Raw genomic sequence first — 17,211 nt, forward strand, 5'->3', positions numbered from 1 at the left:
CTGCTGTGGCATTGAAAAAATTCTTCTAGTGTACTTTTATTCAGTGTGTGTAAACTGTTACATGACTCTGTATATTGGTAAATGAATCGTTGGTAATGCTTAATTGTCTGATACGTTGCTGATCATTAAAAAATAATAGTTCAATGTGATTTTGGATGTTCTGCAATGAGAGACCAAAGGTCAAGACCAAAACCAATAACAAAATAAGACTGTCCAGACCTATGATGTGATCTTTTTTTAGTTTTTCATTAGAAACATAGTGTGCAGAGCGAGCAGTTTCCCATCAGGGCTCACAGTGTTACCCATCCAAGGCCATGTGTGCAACATGTTGTCAACTCATTGCTGCAGTTTAGTAAGACAGTAACTGTCTTGATCCTAAATGTATCAAGGAGTAAACAATTGCCACTGAGGTGGGAAAGGTCAGAAGTTATAGTTTTTGAAGTTCACTGGAATTTTTTGAAGCTACTGTTTCAATTTCAGCAGCTCCTCTTTGCATTAACCCTCCACACTTTCCACATGTTGCCAGACCAGTCATTCATGAGTCAACATGGAGCTTCATGTAGGTGAAGTGCCCCATAGTGGACATGAAATAAGAGTTATTATAGTCACATGAAAATCTTCGGGATCATATGAAATTAATTAAGGTCTCATTAGAGTCTTTAAGGTCTCATGAGACTCACATAAGTCACGTACAAGTCCCTAAAGATATCTTAGCACCTTCAGGGCCACATGAAATATGAAATTAAAACTAGAAAAAAAAAGACTCGCTAAGGTCACACGAGAGTCTTTGATGTCGCATGTGACTTAATGATGATTTATTAGAATTACTGGGGTCACATAGAGACTTATTGAGGTCACATGAGAATCTGTAGGGTCACATGAGAGTTGTCAAACTCCCAAAGACTTTTTGAGGTCGCAGAATCGTTTTAGCACTTATGAAACTCTGGATTACACGTCACTATCTTTATTTAAAAAGAACGCAGGACTGATGATCAGTAGTTTTTAATGAAAACAAATAAAAGAAAGTTACAGAAATATAACAATAAGAAGACAGTTTTCACATAATCTCAACTTGACAAGTTTGCATTTGCATATTTGCATCATCATCATCATTATAAAAAATGAGCTCAGAGAATAAATACTATACATGAAGAAGTGGTTGGAGGTTCTCTGAAGCAGGATACGTTGCTTTTTTACATGTCTGAGGAAGACAAAACGCTGCTGCTCTGAGCTGAAATCTAAAGGAAATATTTGTTTTCAACTCTGAACTGTTTCTTGCTTTATGAACATCTTCAACATCTTTATCAGCCATTCAATTTAAGGTCCCAGTCTGCTTTAAAGATGTTCTCTGAAAGGTTTGAATTGTGATGGCAGGTTGAATGATTTGAATCTGAATTTTTCTGCCTTTGTTGTGTGTGTGTGTGTGTGTGTGTGTGTTTTGTTTTGTTTTGTTTTGTTTCGAGCTGAGTCTCAGACAGCTGAATCTGAAAAGCATCACCACAGTGTGAACTTCGATCCTCAAAATGTGGATTTAATTTTTAAATGTAAAATAACAAATAACTTTCCAATTAAATCTTAAATCGTATTTAACTAAATTCTATGTTTCATGTTAAACCCAAATTTATCAGATGTGTTAAAAGCAACAATGCCCAGATCAGAAAGGAGTGCAGCAGTTTGTTTGGGTGAACTGCTCCTTTAAACACTTAAATTATTCACTGTTTGCGTGCCATCTGGGTTAATGGAAAATGAGCTTTTATTTTGAAAGCAAAGTGATTACATCTGATGGTTGAGGTTCATTCCAAGCACGGAGAAAGAATACACACACACACACGCACACATTCTCGCAATCTCAGTTTTCAACAAAAACGTTATGATGGTTTGAACCAAAATGACAAGTTTATAACACGTCAACTAGAAACAACACTTCATTTTGAGCATTTTGAACAGTGCATCCCCGTTTGCTTCATTCCAGTATTGCAACTCGGCCCGGTATCAAGACTTGGACTAGTATTGAGACTCTCAGGCCTCAGTATTGCTCATAAGGAAGCAGAGAGAATAGAAAAGCAGCAGCTGATCTGTACATTATTGCATCATGATGACATCTTCAGACAGAGGAGGAAGTTCAGTTGGACAGCGAAGAGCTTTTCAACGTGCCGTGGTCAAACTGCCTCAGTGGAGGTTAACCAGCATCATCAACATGAGTTTGACACTTTGTTTTTTTTTGTTTTGTTTTTTTTTCTACAGTTGCATGTTGATGAGATAGAGTTACTGCACCGTGAGACCAAGAACTGCATAGATAAGCACACACACATACGCACATAATGTCCTTGTTTGTTCATTATTGGAAGACTGAGATGCTTCAAGTTATTCAGGAGGAGGCAGGAACACAGAAGCAGACGATGTGAAACCACACAAAATAACCACGGGTTTAAAAAACCTGTTTTTGAATAATACTGAAATCAGCCAAAAAGGTTTACTGAGTATTTCTGCTTATTTCTGATCCAGTCTTATATCCGTGAAGGCTGGTCCACAATCTTTCCTCACTGTGTTTAAAAGCTGCCTATGTTTACAAAAAGGATTTTTCATTCACTGTTTTTTTTGTTTTTTTGGACCAACTATTATAAAATTGCTTTTCAGTGAAATATTTTAATTTTATTAAGTTTTAGTAGTTTTATGTGCTGTTGTTTTTCATTCTAAAACATTTTGTAAAGTTTATTATTTTGTTATGAATATTATTATTGTTGTTGTTTTATTACAATAAGGTATTGTATTCCATCTGTAAATAACCTAAGTGTGTGGTTCTGGAGACAAAAAAAAAAAAAAAAAAAAGTTAAAAAATACTTGTTTATACTGTATTTTACTAATTGAATTGCAGCTGTTTCTATATTGCTGAAACACTGACATTTACTACTTTTAAAAAAAGTTCCTTGGAGAAAAATTAGTAAATAGTTTATTGTCATACTGCACTGATGTATTCATTTCAAGGGCTATTGGTCAGTGTAATTGTTCCTCTTGTCCATACTGACAGTAAATAGTTTGATAAGACCTGGAAATTTTTTGTAAAAACATCAAATCCCAAACGCTTTTGGAAAAGTTGTGGAAAATATTTTCATAAATATTTCACCACAGTTCAATGGTTTTGACAATTTTAAACATGAACTGTATATTTTTCAGATCACACAAAGGACACCTTCTTCAGGTAAAACTTAGTTAATTTGATTGGTTAAATTATTGATGCTGACAGCCGATAAGAGAAGAGTCTTCAGAGCCTACAGATGAACAGATGAACAGTAGGAGCTTTTGTCTTTAACTTTGTGTGAAGTTTTCTTGGATGTTTTCTGTGGTTTCACCTGGTTCTGTGAAGCTTTTTCACGACTGTCAAACAACTTGCTGATCATTTTCATTTTATGACATGGAAGCCTGAAAAAGCTGATGGCAGCTATCCTCTCGCAATGATATTTGTTGGCTTTCTGAGAACACGAGACCAACAGTCAAAAGTCCTGCTAGTGCCCCCTACAGGCTGCAGTGTTCATTACAGCCACAATATGAAAGTAATGAACAGACAAAATCTATTGATGTTGAGCATGGAAGTTAATTCTTGATTTGATCAGTTTGTTTGACAAAATGATCTCAACTAAAAGGTCCACTTATGAGCTTTTTTCTGAGCTTTCAGCCACATTGCATAGTCTTCTTTGGCAAATGGAGCAAGCTGAGGCTTCACTACCTGAACTATGTCTGTTAGATGGGACATAGGACCAAAATGGACACTGTCAAAACTTGAATATTATATATGAATATTAAAGTTATTGCTACACACATCAGCAAAAAGGTGTAAAGGTAGTATGGGTCCTTACAGCATTGTAAATCATATCTTTACAGCACCACAGAATCACAGGATGTTATGTCAGCCAAACAGTACGATAACCTGGCAATAGCATAATTAAAAAACATTCAGTTCACCAGGAAAACTACACCGGCAACACAGACTTGCTACTCAAGACAAGGCCACACTGCTGCGTTGGCTGATCCAAACCTTCATACCAGAGCAGAGCAACATAGACAAAATACTAAAGGACCCAACGCAAAACATTGCAGGAAACTATCTGGAAATTTTACAATTTTTCTCTGTTCTCACTTTCGTTTTCTTTTTCCTTTTTCTTTTGTTTTTCTCTCAGTTGCCAGGTCATCGTGACTCAGACACGGTTAACGTCAGCTGACGAGCTAATAAAGTAACGACAGCAGCCTAAAGGTGACGTGTTCTTTCTTCAAGAGATCCTTCTCTCCGCCCCTCAGATGCTTCTCGTTTTAAGAGGGCCTGGATCACTCATCTGTTTTTACTGTTTTCTGACAGAACTCAGGTGCAGCCATACTTATCCATAAAAATAGCATCTGAGCCCTTTAAAATGACTGAGAATATAAATGGCTGCTTTCTAAAGATGTTGGGGTGTATTCATTACCCACACACATGAGATGATGACACGTTCTTCTCTAACTTATTTCTCTGCTCACTGTGTAATTACAGGGCATGACTGTTCCCATCTATTGTATGTCAACAACTGAAAAAAAAACTGAACACAACATCAGATCATACAATTGTTTGAAAGTCGTGAAAAAGTTTTCGGTAAATATTTACAACATACACTGTGAATTAAATTATCGGAGCACAGAAAAAGCAACCAGAGAAATGTTAATATTTTGTTTTGACCATGGAAAGTGAACAAGCTTATTTAAGGAAAATGTTCCTTTGCTGTTGCAGGTTGTGAAAAGTTCCAGTGACGTGTCGAAAGTCTTAAAAAGTTCCTCTTTGTGATAAAAGCTTCAGTTAAAAGTTCTGCTCAGATAAACTCCAGAAAGTTCTGGTCCGATTCAGTGTCAGCAGGAGGAAGATTGTGAGGTGAGTGTTTACATCTGGCTACAGTAAGGACAAAAGGCCTTTTTCACTGTAAAACCAGGAAATAGCCCGATCCAGAGTCCAGAGTGAGTCTGTAACGCACCAGCCACGGGAGACAACAGGGACCGCATCACATACAGGCAGAGGTCTGGACATCAGACATAAGGACAAAGAGGAGTTCATGTACTCGTGTTTCAGTCCCTAACATACAGCACATTGACACAAGAGCTGAGAACAAGCAACAAACTGCACTAAATCAATTCTGGTGTGACTTTCTTTTTGTTTGGGATTTTTGCCAAAAGGTACAAACCTGTTAAAACTGATTTTAATTTGGATTTGGAATTTGGATTTGGATTTTATATTGCCATAAATCCATAAGAGAAAGTGAAGCTAGTTTAGGGTCCTATTGCTGTCACAATTAAAGGCATTTATTATTCATTATTCATTAGATTTTTTTGTGGTGGGTGAAATATTCTTGAAACTAATGACAATACAGAATAATGCCTGCCTAATCCTTTAATTTCTCTTTTTCCACTTTGCAGTTTGGTTGCTCGAGATGCCGTGTTTTAGGAACACGTTGAACACAAGCGCAAGGGACGTCTGAGGGAGGACATCAACTACACCACAGTCCAGTACGACATAAAGACAGCTGCAGATGTCACGTAGTATTTCATGATGGAGGACGTCTGCTTTCTGAGTTTTCTGACATCTTTGTGCTGGTTTGCTCCTCCAGCAGGAGGAAGAAGAGCTTCTTGCCCTATGAGGAACAAAGTATCTTGACTTGAAGTGAACTGAATTGAATTCTGTGTTCAGAGGAGATTTGTTCAGACAGAATCAACCACCTCCAAACTCCGAGGGCCTGACCTGAACCGGGCTCCGGGTCCAGACTTTCTTGTCCACCTTTGTGTCTCGTCTCAACCCAAGCTGCAGACTGACAACAAAAATGAGCGTTTTAGGTACAGGTTTGAGGGTACTGTTGAGATTTTTTTTAGGTTCTGCTTCTCAGTTTGAGTCCTGGTTCTGATTACAATCAATAAAAATATATTAAAAGAAAAATCCAGCTTCATTTTCAGCAGAGTCAGACTGCCACAAACAGCCTGGGACAGTCTTAAATGATGAGGTACTCAGGGTTCTTTTTGGTGATAAGAAGAAAAAAAAAAAAGAAAGTATTCCCTGTTTCTGTGCATAACTTTACCGTTTCTGTTAAATCTCCTTGTGGTGGACGTCCTGCACCGGCTGATTCTTGAGCATCACGATGACTTAAGCTTAGGACAGCAATGAGCTGCAATTCTTCCAGGCATTTTTTAAAGACGTTTCCAGGACCACTTATTGCTGTCTAGAAAATTTGTGAAATTCTCTAATTTGTTGTAAATGAAAAGCCTGGTATGTATGGGAACCTTTCAGTCTCTGGTTCTGCTTGGGTTCAGCTCTGTGGTTTGTTTGAAGCAACGAGTCCATTTCTGGTTTGGATAAAATCGTCACAGGTTGCCTCAGGTTGTTTCAGACCAAAGAGACAGACGTCAGACCCAGGCAGAAGCAGGAGGTTCTGTCTTCTCATGTCTCTCTATGACGCCTCAGTCAGGTGAGAAGGCTGCAGGTTTGAATCTCTGCAGCCGTGATGGCAGAGCTGATGTCTCTTCTGGACTCTTCTGCCCCTGTAGCTCCAACAAACTGGATGTCAGAGGTCAAAGGGCACCGCGTCGACTCTCCACCACCACCTCTGTCATCAGTAAGGCGTGAAGAGAATCGAACCTTGGCTCGCTCTGATTGGTCCAGGAGCTGGTCGTAGGAAGGAGGCGGTGAAGAGGGATGAGGAGGCTGGAGGGCGAGGGTGAAGAGAGATGGTAGGGGTGAGGGGAGAAGATGTGGGAGTGAGGAGGGGGGAGGAGGAAAGAGAGGTGGCAGGGAGCGAGATGGATGTGGTAAGGGAGGAGGGTGGAGGAGCAAAGGGGGTGGAGAGGAAGGAGGGAGAGAGGGAGGGCTTCACCAACTCCTTCTAAGGAGGAGAGGAGGCAAGGGCAGAAAAGGAAAGGAAAGAAAAGGATAAAAGGAGAGTAGAGGAAACAAGGAAATGAAAAAAGAAGAGGACAAGAGGATAGGAGAGGGAATGAGGAAAGGAAACAAGGAGAGGAGAGGATAAGGGGTGAGAGGAAAGGAAAGGAGACAAGGAGAAGAGAAGAAGATAGGCCCCCATTATTGATTTACATTAACATTTGTCAATTGTACTGATGGATTTATTAATATTGTTTCAGACCTGCTTCTGCACAATACTGAACATCATAATGGTCATACCAGTAAAGTTAATTTGAATTTGAATGTGTGTGAGAGAGAGAGAGAGGCAGAGAGACACTTACAGTGAGAGAGTTTCTCTGCTGTTTGTTATAAGGGCTGTATTTGGGTTTGCCGGGTTTTCCTGCCACTCTGTCTTTGTGCCTCCTGCTGGAGATATGCTGCACCAACACACACACTTTCAGACTGAAAACAATGCTAAGGATAGAAAACACTCAAACTCTCATGCTTTCATGGATCTGTCTTTTAAAACTGCAGTGGCTTCAGAAAGTATTTGGGTCTGCATAAAGCAGTGTTAATAAAATGTTATCATACGGTTTGAACCCTCTGTGTGTTTCTACCTGTTTGAGTTGGATCTCAGAGTTGACGTGGACGTCACAGATCTGACAGTGGAAGGTTTTGTTCTGCAGGCCCGAGCCCTTCAGTCCGGAGCTGCTGCCATTCTTCAGCTTGGCTCCGGGTCGAGGGTAGGCCTTGATCGGCCCTGCCCCGCTCCGAGCCTCCAGCATTGTCTTGTGCTTAGAACCTGAAAACAAGATACGCACAGAAAAGGTTTTCTGTGGTGTTGCAGTTACAAAGCCATGCTGATGTTGTTTCTTTACATTTCATCTCATTAACAAACCCTGTATACTTTAAATTCCTTCATCACCCATCAGCTTGTAGTCTGATTTCCCTCCAGACAGACACTATTTTCAGTTCATTTCTATGAGAGTCAACCTGCAGAGACTTGACACTTGCTGTAGATAAATAATTATGTGCTAATCATCTTCATGTGGTAACACAGCTGAAGAAACTGTGCTGAAAGTTCTCCCTGTTGGTGCAGTGAAGGATGCTCCACTATCTGAGATGTGACAGTCGTCTGCTAATCAAAAGTCGACCAAATTCACATTATTATTTTCACAGTGTTCTTGTTTGTTCTGTTTGTTGCTTGTCTTCTTGGTTTGATCCATCTCTTCTTTCTCAGTTCTTGGATTCTGGAGCCGAATGCAACGGCGCAAAGAGATTTGTAAACAGTTTCCCCTCTCAGGTACATCACCACATGATGATTATGTAACTGGGTGACCTAACTTTGTCAAATTCAGGGTCAATATGATGTTAAAGTCAACATCAAACCATAAACAAGTAAACAAGCTTGACCACTTGAGAGTGCCATAACTTCTACAGTGTCCAGCTACATATCTAATACATGGCCAAAAGTATATGGACACCTGGACAATGATGTTGAACATCTCATTGGGCATTAATAAACCCGTGTGAGACAAGCAGTGTTTTGTGGAAGACTGAGGTCAATCCATTCTCTCTACTGGTTAAAATCAAATGTGTGAACATATAAACAGCCTCATGGCTGTCTGTACATCATCTCGTTCATCTTCACCTGCATTATGAGCCTCCAGCTGAGACAGAGAGTTGACAGCCACTTTGCAAAGAGAGCAGTATAACAGCTTCTTCGCCTTCTCCTCCTCAGACTCCACTGAGAGAGGAGCGTCCTGGGAGGAAGCCTGGGACAGAGGAGGAGGGGGAAGAGCAGGGGATGAGGAGGAGATGACAGAAGCTGGAGGAGGGGGAGGAGGAGAAGATTTGGAAGAAGATGAAGAAGAGGAAGAGAGACCTGGAGCAGGGAGCGCAGAGGGAGGACTGGAGGGAGGAGGCTCACTGCCTGCTCTGCTAGAGGAGGGAGAGGAGGAGGGTGGAGAGGAGGATGAAAGGGGTGGGAGGAAGGCTTTGAGAGGGGAAGAAGTGTCGGTGAGGCTGGATATGAATTCTGAAGGAGAGAAGCATTAGGAAGAAGAGAAGAGGACAAAAGAGATGGAAGAAATGAAAAACACCCATATGATTAAAAAACCAAACTCACCCGAGATTAAAAACATCAGTAACAAGTGTTAACAGCAGATAAACTCAACCTGTGTATTGATAGGTGCTGCTGATAGCCGAGACATGAGGGCCGGGCCCAGCAGGACTTGAGCTGCTCCCATTGGTCTCTGCAGTGATTGACAGCTTGGCCTTGGCCTTGTTCTCCTGAGACTTGAGCTTCTTGGCGTGACGACTGCCTCTGTAATGAGCCTCTGCCTGAGACTGAGCAAGAGAGACAGAGAAGTTTTTAGATCTGTGAACAGACTTTGATGTGTGAAATCAGCTTCATTTGAAAGGGCCTGGTCCATCAGGACAGTGGGGATGCGAAAGCAGAAAGGCTCCAGCAACAATGATAAATCAGACTTGTGCTGCACTGCAGTGTCATCCAACCAGGAGCTGCTTTTTACCTAATCACTGTGATGACAGACAAACTAAGTACCACTGTGAAAACTTTCCAGAGTTTTCAAATTCTGTCTGTGAGTACTACAAAACCATTATGCAGTGTTCTGGCATCTGATAAGTCTTTAAATGAATTAATGTAATTACTCAAAGTGGACTTCTTGGATTGTATTATGTTGTCTCTGATCCCCAAAGCAACACACTCCCACCGGTGCAGACCCCTGCAGTATATTATCACTGGGCTGTTCTGAATCCCTGCTCAGAGTCTACAGCCATGCTAGCTGCTCTGTGAGAACGTTCTTGGGTATTGTACTTAGGCTGATAGGAATCCCATTAGTTTTGGTATTCGGTATTTGGTCCTAAACCAAAGTACTGAACAAATTAAAAATGTATAATTATAATAAATGAAAAGTGATCAAATGACCACAGTTATTATGATGCATCCTTTGAATTTCAGATGTGGTCTTGATGATCTGATTGCATTGCTGATTACAGTGATCTTTAACATGTGTTTTATCATGATCCAGATGAGGTAACCAGATACAGATCACATGTTAATACCAGGTGGAGGTGGAGACTTGGATCCACACAGTATATGTACTTGAAATATGGAGGCTTAATAGTGATGTAGTGTATGAACAGTTCAGGTAAAGAAACAACACTGTACAGTTTGTGTGTCACCACACAGTGTAACAAGCCCAGGGCAGCAGTGCGTCAGTGCACTGTAACAAACCTCCAGGTTAACAGTGTCCTCATGTGACTGTCTGAAAACGCCATTGCTCAGCTTTTACTCAGCTTATTAGACTGAGTTAATGCTCTCATCTGTTCCTTGTCTCCTCAGCAGTGATTACTGTTTTCACGTTCACTCATGAATAATTTTACCAGCTCATAAATTACACACATTTGATTGGCAAGTCACTAATTAGGTAGCTCTTCATCTCTCAGCAGTCCCTGTGTGAATGAGCTGAGTGTCATCTACACAGCACTGTGTTAATATAGTGGGGTTTGGGTTACACCTGTTCATGTACACCTGCTGTTTTGTATGGACGTCTGACACAATAATCCCACACTCAAAAACACAAACTACAGCATTTTAAAGTATCACAGAGTCTCAGGTTCTTTACTCAGCAGAATTAAGCGTCATAAAAAAATTTCCTTTGTCACTTTTTGCAGACTAAAAAAAAAAAAGTCAGGGCCACAGGACATCTCCTTAAAGGAACACAACAACAGTCTGGGAAATCCTCTTCAGTACACCAAGTTCATGTTGCACCCAGCGCAGAGACAGATCCATGACATTTTTAATCTAGCTTAGCAAAAACTGGATGCTAATCAAAAAATGTTTAATTTAAAGAAACAACAACAAAAAAAACAAAAAAACAAAACTGAGATATCCTGGCAGGACTGTGTTGCCATTATCAACAATTAGGTCAAGCTGTGCTAATATTAGCTACATGTTAATTTTAGAGTCACTTTGTTAAATACTACTTTGACTGTTCAAAACCACTTCAATTAATTTCCCAACCCTGAAACAACAGCCTTTAGTTGCTAATGAACTTGCATTTGAAAGCTAACATTACTGTGAAAACATGTTGGCTTATTATTTAACAAGCAGCCGTGGGGTATATTAAAGGTTCTCTGTCCTCATATCCATTTTCTCACCGAAGACAAGGATTTCCAGAAATTACTATTCCTTTAAGTCTGCTTTAAACATTGATGACAGCAGGATCAGAATGTAGATGAATCAGATAGCAGGAAGCTGATCATCGAGGCAGACGAACTGAACTCATCACAACACACGTACACTTACATCAGAGTTGAACCTCAGCTGACAGACGTTGCAGGAGATGACCTGTTTCTTCTTGGGCACCATGGTAACGCCAAAGGTGTGGTTGATGACGGCCTTCTGCACCGGGTCCATCTGCAGGAGACACATGGAGGTCAGAGGTTGCCAACCTGCTCAGGTCTGGCTGAGCAATGATGACAGAATGACAGGTCTCTTTATCACGGTCGGTCTGAGCTGCCTACAGCTACAACACCCTGTCACTGTTATTGTCCTTCACGCAGACACACACATACACACACGTTTGTTCTGCTATACTTAAACCTAAACCTAACCTGATTCTAACCAAGTCTTAAGCCTAAAAGAGCAGGTGACATGAGTCCTCATGGGTTAGTGTGCAGTCAGGTTAGTCCCCACTGGGATATAAGAACAAGGAACACAATCACACACCCACACACACACACATACCGTGTTGAAGTTTGGGAAAAGTCCAACTGGCGACGTTGTCTCGATGGGAAACGTCAGGAACGGTTTCATCATCACTGAGGGACCAGTGGCACCTATGAGCCCTGGCAACGCCCCGCCTACTGCACCACACCCACTTCCTGCAAACAGAGTGGAGGAGGGTTTGAATTATTGATTTCTAAGAACTGAGCGATGACACTAGTATTGATTTGCAATACTCCAGTTCCTGGAGTGTCACAGGAACTGAAGAGAAAAGAACTGTGACAATGTCCTTTCAAAATGGCTGAACGTTTAGACCTGGGAAAGATATGGCAGCTGGTTTTGAAAATTTTATGGACTTCATAGAGACATCACAAAGAAAACAGTTTTAAATCTTGAGATGTTCTTACAGAGAGCCTTTATCGCTTCTTTTCCAGACACTGAGGAACAGAGGCAGCAGCAGCACCCTACTAAATCAGTACTTAACACCCCACCAACCTTTTTGGCAGATATTACAGCTCGCAAATACTTTTTTGTAACCAGCTAAGAGTCTTTCTATTCTTCACTTCAAGTTCAGAGATATTTTTAGGCCCACAGATTTTCAATGATGTTTAGATCAGAGGACTGCTCCAAAAGCTTCAGTTTATGTTTACTGAAGTATTTCACTGCAGATTTTGAGGTTTGCTTTGGACCATTGTCCTGTTGCAGAAGTCAGTCTCTTTTCAGTTTTACTTTCTTGACTCAGTCTGCGTTCATAATAAATATCTGTATGCTATTACACGAACACAGAATGAAGGATAAAATAATCCCTTTAACTTTAATACTGAGCCAAAGCTATTGTGCACACATTGAGGATACTGAGTTTTGAGAGAAACCATTGTATCAGAGTGACATGGGCATTTCTTGGCAAAGCCTTAAAAGGACAAATGGAGGAAATCCATTTCACTCTAAGGTTTGCATCATTTCAACCTGGAGACCTGAGCAGCTGATCTTATCAACTTAACATAACAACACGAAGAAGAACATATGGGGCTACAGCTGCTGGAGGCAGAGAGAGGTAATAATATGGAGAGAAAAGGAGAGAGAGAAGGTGAACGAGCAGCTCACATAATGAGTCCATGTGTCCAGTTGCCACAGGGCCTCTCCTTCACCGCCTATTAAAGTTCCAGAAATTACATTCACTCAGGGGCCTAAAATGAGTCCAAAGGCAACCAAACCAAGGGTCATGCTGTCATACAAGGAATACACAACTATTACAAAACAAAGAAAAACGTTATGAGTGTCATACAAAATTATATAATGATCCGAACCTGACCCATTACCTACACATTTAAAGGCAAAGAGTTGAATCAAGACATTGTTTTTACGTCATTCATGTGGGCAGTGGTGGAAAAGTGGTGATGAACCTGAAGCCTGAGCCCACATTTAAATCTGTTCGTTCCCAGTTACATATAGTATGAGGAGGCGTTACATATGCATCCACAGTGTACGCAGATACAAAGAATAGACCTGAAAAAGAAGAAGAGTGTTTCTTCTGTCAGTGTACGTTTATAGTCACAGCTTATAGAAACCCTGCAGTGAATTATTTCATAACAACAGAGTGTAGGTGGAAACACAGAGAGCAACTGAATCAGCCCTGACAGAGGAGGAGGAGGAGGAGGAGGAGGAGGTGGTTTGGCCTTATTGGTTTTGTCCATCTGTCCAACTTGAGTTATGTAAATCCATTCTATACCATTTCAAACACAGTATAAACCAGTCTAACCCATTCTGAATGCCTTATAATTCATTCACACCCATTCTTTGAGCAATGTAACTCATTTTAACCCTTTCTAAATGCACATTATAAGCCATTATAACCCATTGTAACATGTCTTAAATCCAGGTCTAATCATAGTCGTCTAATCACCAGACAGTCTTAAATGCTGATCTGAATACACTGGACTGAGAGGTTTGGTTTAATAAGTATACATGCCAGACCAGGTCAGAGCAGGTCAGACCAGGCCAGCTGTGTGTTTTCAGACTGACATTAGGCTATCTGTGGGTTAGCTGTGTGCCACACTGCTGCTCTGAGTTTGTCCTCATATAGCAGAGCTGTGAGTCAGCGCCTGTATTTATCACTACGGCTGTTTATTAAGTTCAGGACAACATGACACGACACAGCACTGTAATCAAACACATGTAGCCGGACACACAATAGCTCAGATAACTGCCCGGATTAGCTGTTATTAGCTGGAGGATTATTTATGATAGTAAATACAGATTAGTGTCTATTTTAAAAGATGTTGTAATGTGTCAGCTTGGTGTAGCCGCCAAAATAAAAGCTTCACGTTAAATAATGCAGTCACAGTGAAGAAGATGTAATAGTAAGTAAACTGAATCTGAACTCCTGCAGGCTGTCGTTACTAAAAAGAAAAAAAAAAAAGCACTTCCACGATGAGTGCACTGCTAGCATTAGTACACAGTGTGTACTTCATGGTATGCTGGGTATTCAAAAGGAGGGAAGGTTATGTGACCCTTTGTGGAAAAAGGGGAAAGTCACTAAACTGACTTAGAATAAATTTGAACTGATTAGTTTACATAATACTAGACTAGTTTGTGCCGCTTCCCTGCTGACTCAGAAGGTGAACTTCCAATTTTTTTTTTTGTATATGTCTTCCATGTTAAGGATTGTACTGTGGGACAGAGAAACCTCCTGAAAGATGACTGAAACCATCTCAAGGATGATCTGAGCCACTAAGGGGAACCATTAAATTTCACAATGTGTCATCCGACCACATCTGGAGGCAAAGGTTTTACTGAATGGCCACACTCAAAACCATGGTGAACCATCTTCTGTCATACAGAGGGGAAACATGCAGTTGTCAATTAAAGACCATTAAACTTCTCTATGCACCCCTAGAATCTGCTCAAGGAGGGCTTAAACCACCTCAAGGACCCCTCGAACATCCTGAAGGACTATTTAAGACTTCTCAAGGATCCTTTGAGCCCTTACAAATGCTGCCTCTCAAGCTGTCTCACCACCATCTGATCCTTTTTTCCGGTGTCAGCGTTTCAGCATCCATCAACACCACACTCAAATACCCGGTGATTTTTGTCTGCATGCTCGTCTTTTTTTTTTTTTTTTTTTTAATTGTTCTTCTTTTAGTCATTTTTATAGTGTGAATGAACTACATACTAAAAATTATTATATTTAGTCTGTAATGTCAAGCTCATGTTTCCTTTATGATCTGTATGAATTGAAGATAATTTTCAGCGTGTGTGTGTGTGTGTGTGTATGATGAACAGTGTGGTGACAGAGTCGTCTTAATTCTGCCCTTCTGTCCTCTGAGATCTGGTTACAACACACACACACACATACACACAAGCACGCACGCACGCACACACACACACACACACCCTTCTCTCTTACAGTAAGTTGCTGTTCTAAGAAGTTGCTATAAATACTGATACACATCTGCTACTGCATTCACATGGGAAGTCTGTAAATCTCCACGAGAAGTGTCCAACAGCAAAGTAACAAGCCATAGAGGTTTATTTCAGGCTGCTAGTAATTGATCAACATCTGTTGTGGGCGGTTGTAAACAAACACTGAAAACTGTATTGTAACATTGAAAGTTTATTCACAAGTTTCTTTAAACAATCTGTTCAGACAAGCAGTTTAAACCAGTCTGACACTGAAAATGAAACTGAACGGCCGAGACACCAGAAAAGGGCTAAAAATGCATCTGTGCATCTTTGTGATGTTTGGTTTTCGAAGCTTGGTTACGAATGACTACACGCAGGGGTAGTGAAGTAAACTCTAGCTGACGTGCCAGTCGCTAACATCGCTGTCTGGTGACAGTCAAATTGCTCTCTGAGCTTCTTCTACTCGGATGTTTTCTGCCCCCCTGGTATTTTACTCTCAGGCTTAGATATCATTTTATTCCATAAAGAGTTAGATTGGTCACTAATGGGACAATACGTTCAATAAGTACAATTCCTCTTTTGCAGAGCAGTTTATACACTGACAGCAGCAGTTAAAGGGAAGAAGCAAGAAGGAGAATGAGGGAAAAGTCTGCAGATGTCTCACACTCCCTCCATTTTGGACCCTCTTTTCCCTCAATGATCAGCCAATCACAGTGATTCAGTTTAAATGAATGTGTTTTTGCCAGAGAATTTCACCTTCTTGAATGCTGGTGTGACCGATGTGCCTTAAAACATCATACAACCAGGCCATATCATAGTTATAAAAGTTCAAAATGATCAGAGTTTCTTTTCGGGTGCAGCCTCTGCTGACATCAGCGGCGGCAGTTGGGATTAAATGGTCTATAAAGTGATTCTAATCCCTTTCTCAGTGACAGCATCCAGTTTCCTGATGGTCAGTCTGGTTTTCTCCGTAGCGGTCAGATTTACGACGCGGCTGCAGTCAGGGTCATCTGTGGCATTCACACCCCACACTTACAAACACACAAACACACACACGCACTCAGTGCTTGGAAGCTCATATGATGAAGACGTAATAAGGAAAACTGCTCACAGTGTTCTGCTGTACTGTCAGACTGAAACTGTAACTGATCTGGCCTGCAGATCTCTGTGTCATCTCTTACAAACCAACTCCATATTTTGCCCAGTGGGTGTGGTTGATATTTAATCACTCACATCACCCTGGTATACAAATCCAAATGGGGCTGATTAAGTCGCATATAACTCTTTAGTTAGCTGCGGAAACTGGCACACAGCACCTCTGATGTTTCCAGCAGGTTCAAAACTACACTCTTGCATATATTGTTTAGTTACACATCTGCATCATAGTAGAGCTGCAATTAGAGGTCAGTTAACGGATTAGGTGATCAACTGTAATAAACAGATTAATGAATAGCGAAAATAACTGATTATATAAAATTAACATACAGCTGCATGTTGGTTTGAGTAAAAAAAAAAACTTCTTTGGACATGCGAACTGTCCAAATAGGTCCATTTACACACTGAAATCAGCTACATACAACAAGTAGCTTCACACACCCGCACACACATGCACGCAGACACACACACACAAATGCACGCATACTAACACAGTGCTAGGCAGGTGTAATTAAAATAAAACTAGCACGCCAGCAACCAGCTGGCCAAGAACAACTCAACTTTCAACTGCACTATGCACTTCTGATGTTTTGTGTGTGTGTGTGCGTGTGTGTGTGTGTGAGTGTGAGAAACAGCAACAGTCTTCATAACAACATAAGTGTGCTGAAGCAGATATGTCTCAGTCATTCAGAGTATTTCTGAATGACTGAGATACTTTGATATCAAAGTGCAGACACAAAGTCAGTTAATCAACAAGCCTCTTACATTGTCACACAGACAACGCAGTTGATCAAAAGCATGACGCGCTGACAGCACTGACCTTTGAGGGAACAAAGATCCGGAAAGTCCAAAACAGAGGAAGATGTCGTGGCTTATTTGATGTATTGCACCATCCAATTTTACCTCACCCCATTTAGTCAGAGTATAAACGTTTCCATGAAAGTGGCACGGTGCACACACCATTTAAGTTAAATAATTTACGTTGAACATCGGTGGT

At 40.8% G+C, this 17,211-nt stretch overlaps 1 protein-coding gene across 2 annotated transcripts in view; it reads right to left on the reverse strand.

The window, feature by feature from the left end:
• Positions 1-2,210: 2,210 nt before the first annotated feature.
• znf385b (zinc finger protein 385B) overlaps positions 2,211-17,211 on the reverse strand; it is a 53,979-nt gene continuing 38,978 nt past the window's right edge. For both annotated transcript variants that reach the window (XM_041056581.1, XM_041056582.1), the window contains exons 6-12: positions 11,679-11,815; positions 11,238-11,348; positions 9,082-9,253; positions 8,556-8,942; positions 7,522-7,706; positions 7,246-7,341; positions 2,211-6,887 (exon numbers count right to left, since the gene is read on the reverse strand). In XM_041056581.1, coding sequence (XP_040912515.1) covers positions 6,618-6,887; positions 7,246-7,341; positions 7,522-7,706; positions 8,556-8,942; positions 9,082-9,253; positions 11,238-11,348; positions 11,679-11,815 — 1,358 coding nt within the window. In that variant the 3' untranslated portion in view covers positions 2,211-6,617. The remainder of the gene's footprint in view (positions 6,888-7,245; positions 7,342-7,521; positions 7,707-8,555; positions 8,943-9,081; positions 9,254-11,237; positions 11,349-11,678; positions 11,816-17,211) is intronic.

The sequence above is a fragment of the Toxotes jaculatrix genome, chromosome 15, assembly GCF_017976425.1.
Source record: "Toxotes jaculatrix isolate fToxJac2 chromosome 15, fToxJac2.pri, whole genome shotgun sequence".
In the NCBI taxonomy this organism is placed as follows: Eukaryota; Metazoa; Chordata; class Actinopteri; family Toxotidae; genus Toxotes; species Toxotes jaculatrix.